The sequence below is a fragment of the Salvelinus sp. IW2-2015 genome, linkage group LG35 (assembly GCF_002910315.2).
Source record: "Salvelinus sp. IW2-2015 linkage group LG35, ASM291031v2, whole genome shotgun sequence".
Classification (NCBI taxonomy): Eukaryota; Metazoa; Chordata; class Actinopteri; order Salmoniformes; family Salmonidae; genus Salvelinus; species Salvelinus sp. IW2-2015.
Window position 1 is genome coordinate 7,353,459 of NC_036874.1, and position 7,028 is coordinate 7,360,486.

Here is a 7,028-nt window from a genome sequence, read left to right on the forward strand (position 1 = left end):
TGACCTGGAGGTCAAACTACGCATCGCTCAGGGTAAGAGTGTGTGTGGTTGGTTCTTCTATCATTGTGGGGACCTAAAATCCCCATAAGTCCCCACAAGGATAGTAAAACAAGGAACATTCTCTTTCCCATGGCCCCATGAGGACAAAGGATATTTTATGGTTAGAATTAGGTTTAGGGTTAGGGAAAATAAGATTTGAATGGAAATTAATTTTAGGTCCCCACGAGGATAGAAGAACAAAACGTGTGTGTGTGTGTGAAATCCAAGCATTTGTTAATGTGGTATTGTGTTGTCCCTCTCCAGGCCTAGTAATGAGAGCTGGTCTATCATGAAGAACATGCCACAGTGTGTTTCCAGGAGTTCTGTCTGTTTGCTGTGGTGGGGCTGGTGTCTGACTTCTTCCTTCAGATGTTTTTCTTCACCACAGTTCTTTCCATTGACATCCGACGCATGGAGGTGAACACACACACACTGTCAACAGTGCTTTCCTTAGTAATTTACAGCATGGAGGTGAGGTCATAGACACACACATTTGCCATGTGAAGTCTCTTGGTCTCTTGAGACATGAGTCATTTCTTCAGTCTCCAGTGCTCTTTAAAATATTGACAGTCTCTCTTTATGCACCTTGTTCCCCTGTTACAGTCATATACACATGTATACTCTAACACTAATCCATACACATGTACTCACATACTTGTACTCTCATACGTGTTGCACACTCCCACATGCCCGCGCACCCTAAAACTGTCCTCTCACACACAGTTGGCCGATCTGAACCGGCGTCTTCCGGCCGAGGCGGGGATGCCCCTTCCCAAACCGGGCCCCCTGCGCCCTCGGGAGGCGCCTCCTCCCCCACGGCCCTCGCCCCACACCATCACCCTGCAGACGCCCGCCTTCAGGAACCTGCGTCTGCCCAAGAGGCTCCGTGTGGTCTACTTCCTGGCCCGCACYCGTCTGGCCCAGCGCTTCATCATGGTGAGACTGGCTGGAGGCACTTCCTGAAAAGACCGTTTAAGTTAGGGTTGCACGATTATTTTGGAAAATGCACAGGCTTTTCAGAAATTAGGTTTGGAAGAGTCCTGATTTCCTGCTTATTCCCGTCTGATTCCGGGAATCTTCCAACTGGATTTTCCGGAATTTTGCTACCCTAGTTTCACTTAGTCCAGTGTTAACAAATGCTTGTGTGAAAGGAGGGTGAGTTAGCACTGGGKTAAGAACATGCAGTGTGAAAAAGCCTTGAGGGTCTGTCTCATGGCCTTTTCACAGAGTCAGCCTGCTGGGCTGTCGTGTCTGCGCGTGCTACGGTCTGTCTCGCCTGTCAGTATTTGTCGTTCTCTGTATGACTGTCTGAACATTTACAGTACTTCCTTGAAGTAGTCCACTGTATGCGTTGACATGTCCCTCTATCCCTGTATTATTGTAGGTGGGTACAGTGATCTGGATCGGCATCCTGGCCTACACGGACCCCGCTGGCCTCCGTACCTACCTGGCAGCCCAGGTGTCTGAACAGAGCCCCCTGGGGGAGGGCGGGGCCGGGGGTCTGCCCCCCCACCTGGGAGTAGCCCCGGTCTTCCCTGGACCAGGAGGGGACCCCGCCAGCACCCTCAGTGTCCTCCCTGCCCCCGCTGAACCCACCCCGCTTCCAGAGAACCAGTCCCAGGGCCACCACAGGGTCCCCAGGGAAGGAGTACCCCACCAGGCCCCACCCCTGGTGCCCCAGATCAGCTGGGGGGCGGAGGATGAGGAGGGCTGGAGAAAGCTGTCTTTCAGACACTGGCCCTCGCTCTTCAGCTACTATAATATTACTCTGGCAAAGAGGTAGGTCAGGGGAGTTGGAATGAGTTACTGGGTGTGTGTGTGTTTATCGCATGTGTGTGTTTATTGGATGTGTGTGAGCTTATGTGCATAGTGTGTGTGTCACTGTTGACCCTACTTACCATGCTTTTGGGTTAGGTCGAATTCATTGTTTAATGTTAGGAAATGTCATTTTGTTACCTTTCTGTCCCACAGATACATCAGCATCCTGCCTGTCATTCCCGTCACACTTCACCTGAGCCCCCGGGAGGCCATCGAGACGCGTCACCCCCAGGACACACGCCACCCCCCGCCGCCCAGCCTCAAAACTAACGACCTGCCCGCAGACCTCACGCTCTACAAGTCAGTACCGACACACTCTCACACGCACCAACCTCCATTTCCAATGCCTTCAAACTACAGATTGACTAACTTTCCCCCTACTACAATCCATGCACTTCATGTTTTTCAAATACACTTTCACACACACACACACACACACACACACACACACACATGGCACAACACACACACACACACACCCATGCACAGTGCACACCACTTCAAAGTCCATGCTAATGCTCTTGTGCAGGCGAAAGATTAATGTTATAGTGAACGATTATGGCTTCAAGGCCAAGAGATTCAGTGATAATCCACACAGTCCAAACCCACATTTCATACAGTATAGGCTTACATTTGTCCCACATAGGGTTGCAAAATTCCGGAAACTTTCAATAAATTCCCTGGTTTTCCTCAAATCCTGGTTGGAGGATTCCTGGAATCAGGAAGGAATAAGCAGGAAATCCGGAAGCGTCCAACCAGGATTTGCAACGCTAGTCCCACACCTCTCTCTTCTTCCTCTCCTTCTAACCTTGCAAACGAAACAAGGCCAAACAGTCTCTCACTGTGTCAATGGTTATCTCAAAAAAGGTAGGAAGAAATATAGATATTTTTTCCTCTTATCTCTATAGTTGAGTTGACTGGATATTGGGCGAGGTTGGTTTTGCATCGGTGCCCCCACCCACCCGGGGCACAGGGCCATGCAAAATTAACTCCCTCACTGACTCACAGACTTTGGTCCTGTCTACCGGCTCATCTGATTGGCTGTCAGGTTTCTCGTAAGATGTCCGTGGGTTGATGATGTCATGGTGGAGTGGGTGATGGTTGGTGTGGTTTTTGGACTGAGTGAAACGGTCTCTCAACTGTGTTTTCCCTAGTAGGGGGCAAAGGTTCCTCAAAGTAACAGGCAGTACGGCCAACGTCAATGTTTCTATTAGAACAAACAGAATTATGCAGGGGGGTGCTGTGCTGTTTGAGAAGTAAGGGTGGTAATATTGTTTTCAAAGACCACCAGTGTTTTTCCGGCAGTATACTACATCCTTGACCAATAGCATGTTAAAATGGAACCAACTTTGGAACTGTGATGTGTAACGCCAGGGAGGCTTTTCATTGGAAGTGGGCGGTTTGAATCATATTCATCAGGTCATGGTCATCTGTGAAACCCAGATCCGTGTTCACGGTTCATATCTGAGATAAAGCTCACAGAGGTGAAGGTCATCTCTGGAACACAGGCCAGGCACAGATGGAGATTGATCTATTAGAATCGTTGGGTCAGGTCAAGGAGGGGCCTGGATGGTTCTCCCAGAATAAAGTAGGATCTGTCGTCTAAAGTAGGATCTATGGTTATCCAATCAAGGACAGCTTCCTTTGGAACTCTTGCTTAGGTGGACTCAGTGTTATTTTCAGAGAATCTCCCTAAGCCTGTTTACAATAGTCATAAACAAATAAACTGGTTGCCAATCAATGTTAGACACTATTTTATTATGTTAGGCCTGTGGTGGTGATGGAGTTACGTTAGTATGATCATTTTCTAACATCATTTCAAGCCTCAAATGGAAAGGCTGCTTTCTGTTGTAGTGTGAATGGAAAGGCTGCGTTCTGTGGTAGTGTGAATGGAAAGGCTGCTTTCTGTGGTAGTGTGAATGGAAAGGCTGCTTTCTGTTGTAGTGTGAATGGAAAGGCTGCTTTCTGATCAAGGAAAAAGCAGGTTCCTAATGTTTTGTACACTCTGTGAATATTGACATCATTGGGTCGTTTGACAGTGTGTGTGAAGCTCACCTCTGTACTGCAGTAAGCCCAGAGGCTTGTTGATGTCGACAGTGAAGAAGTCTAGAGAGCCGTCGAGTCTGGCGCCACAAGCCTGTTGTTGAGGAAGGCCAGGGCCGTGATCCCCGAGACGCCATCTTCATTACTGCAGCGTAACGAGCCTCCACTGCGTCCCAAGCTAACCACATAACACATTAGTGCAGCGTAACGAGCCCTCCACTGCGTCCACAGCTAACCACATAACACATTACTGCAGCGTAACGAGCCTCCACTGCATCCCACAGCTAACCACATAACACATTACTGCAGCGTAACGAGCCCTCCACTGCGTCCACAGCTAACCACATAACACATTACTGCAGCGTAACGAGCCCTCCACTGCTTCCCACAGCTAACCAACATAACACATTACTGCAGCGTAACGAGCCCTCCACTGCTTCCCACAGCTAACCACATAACACATTACTGCAGCGTAACGAGCCCTCCACTGCGTCCCAACAGCTAACCACATAACACATTACTGCAGCGTAACGAGCCCTCCACTGCGTCCCACAGCTAACCACATAACACATTACTGCAGCGTAACGAGCCCTCCACTGCTTCCCACAGCTAACCACATAACACATTACTGCAGCGTAACGAGCCCTCCACTGCGTCCCACAGCTAACCACATAACACATTAGTGCAGCGTAACGAGCCCTCCACTGCGTCCCACAGCTAACCACATAACACATTACTGCAGCGTAACGAGCCCTCCACTGCGTCCACAGCTAACAACATAACACATTAGTGCAGCGTAACGAGCCCTCCACTGCGTCCCACAGCTAACCACATAACACATTAGTGCAGCGTAACGAGCCCTCCACTGCGTCCCACAGCTAACCACATAAACACATTAGTGCAGCGTAATGAGCCTCCACTGCGTCCCACAGCTAACCACATAACACATTAGTGCAGCGTAATGAGCCCTCCACTGCGTCCACAGCTAACCACATAACACATTAGTGCAGCGTAACGAGCCCTCCACTGCTTCCCACAGCTAACCACATAACACATTAGTGCCCTGGCCTTTTCTCACTTTCTCTGTGCCAATTTCTCCTCTCCTCTCCTCTTGCAAATATTGTTTCCTGCTTGCTCATTATAACTACCTCCTCTCTTTCCATCTCATCCACTCCACTGCACCATCCAGTTGTTTCTTTCTGTTCTACAAGGGAGCATAATAAAGTGTCTAGTGATGGTGTAGGGGCTAGGGGGGGATGATCTGGGATTCGGTCTCACCTCCAGTTTGCCGTTGCTCTCCCAGCAGCGATGAGGTTCCCCGGAGCTCCATGGCCCACACGGCGCTTTCCCAGTCCGGGGTTCCTGGCCCTGTGGAGCAGGAGGCTGGATGTACCCCAGGCTGCGTCTCCTCTGGGGAGGGGGTCCCGACAGGGGTGAGGAGGAGGGGTAGGAGGCAGTGAGGCCCAGCGAGGGAAGCTCGTGCTCCAGGTAGGCCTTCTCCACCAGCCCCCCGAAGTCAAAGCCATCCCTGGGCGGGGTGAGGAGGTGGTGGGAGGGGGGCTGGGAGTCAAAGTTGGTGTCGATGAGGGGGGTGAGGTCGGGTTGGTTCTCAAAGAGGGCAGGACGTGGGGTGGTCCGCCGCCTGAGGGGGTAGCCCTCGTCCTCGTCGAAAACCCCCCCCTGGTTTCTGTCCCGCCCCCAGATTTTCAGGTTCGGCCACACCCACGGCATCCCAACCATCGCTGCTGCCCAGCAGCCACTGCTGCTACTCCGCCGCAGCCTGACAGAGAGACAGTTTAATGTTCAGACCAGGAGGCTGGATATGCATATAGGAGAACAGGTTGGAAGACATGTAGGAAGAAATAAAGGACATGGGAATGGGACGAAGGGAGAACACATAAAAACTATGCTGAAAAAAAACCCATCTAATGACTTGTACTTACATATGTAAAGTTAATATTGTACATTTATTATTAAAATAATACAAGTTGTACGCCGAAGAGGTAGGTGGTGCCAGGCCAAAAAAGTAAACATTATGCATGAATACAAGCATGAACTGTCCATAGGTGTGTGTATGTACGTGTGTGTATGTAATCCTGTATCGGCCAAGGTGACCTTGTGGATATGGTATGTGTGTGCGTGTCTTACCCATGTTTAGGAATGACGGTGAGGCAGTCTCCAGTCTGAGTGTCCCACACACGGATCTGTCTGGCAGACAACAACTGGCCAACAGCATGCCATCACTCGCCAGACACTCTATATCCTAGAGAGAGATATATAGAGATATAGAGAAGAGAATAGAGAGAGAGAGACATAGAGAGAGATAGAGAACGCAGAGGAGAGATACTCGTAATATTCATGCAAATGAACAATGGTATTTTGTGTCAGCGTGTGTGTGTGCCCAGGCTCTCACCATGCTGTGTCCACGCAGCAGCAGGGGGGAGATCTCGCTGATGGGTGGCGAGTAGCCGTAGTCGTGCGCAGGGCAGGTCACCGTGGACGGCGTCCGTGGGCCACGCCGTTCTGGGCCGTAGTTGCGTGAACAGAGGACCCGGTAGAGACAGAAGAGCAGCAGCACCAGCAGAACCCCTGCCGCCAGGCCCAGAGCTGCTAACCCTAAGAGAAGAGAGACGACAGGGTTAATAACCTGTTTGCTGCCTTCTCCATACGTGCCAATAAAGCTGGTTTGGATTGCATTGACATAGAAGAGAGCGGGTTAAGCGTGTGAAGAGAGAGCACGTGAGAGACAAACAGAGAGTACCAATGACGGGGAGACCAAGCCATCACGTAGCCGCACAGAGCATCTTACAATAGAAAGACTTGAATGTTGAGAGAGGTGTGAACTTGACGCAATGACGTACCGACATAAATCATCAGCTCGTCAGAATGACATTCCATAACATGACCGACTGTTCATTGTCCTCCGTGAGGAAAGCAGAGCCGTATGTAATGGGTCCAGTGTGTCCCTCTAGTGGAGACGGGGGTAAAGGCAGAAGCCTAAACAGCACCTGTAGTGTAGAATGAGTCACTGCCATGACAACAGGGCCTGACGCACTGGTGAGACCAGCTCGACGTGCAATACCAGTCCTGAAACCACGGCAGAGTCTGCTTTCTGTTGTAGTGTGGAA

The 7,028-nt window shown here is 50.4% G+C and overlaps 1 protein-coding gene across 1 annotated transcript in view; it reads left to right on the plus strand.

Annotated features, from left to right (window-relative positions):
* Positions 1 to 7,028, plus strand: part of scap (SREBF chaperone) — a 29,019-nt gene that overhangs the window by 13,204 nt on the left and 8,787 nt on the right. Inside the window, exons 7-11 of the mRNA XM_070437334.1 lie at positions 11 to 32; positions 335 to 456; positions 763 to 975; positions 1,424 to 1,818; positions 2,011 to 2,157. Coding sequence (XP_070293435.1) covers positions 11 to 32; positions 335 to 456; positions 763 to 975; positions 1,424 to 1,818; positions 2,011 to 2,157 — 899 coding nt within the window. The remainder of the gene's footprint in view (positions 1 to 10; positions 33 to 334; positions 457 to 762; positions 976 to 1,423; positions 1,819 to 2,010; positions 2,158 to 7,028) is intronic.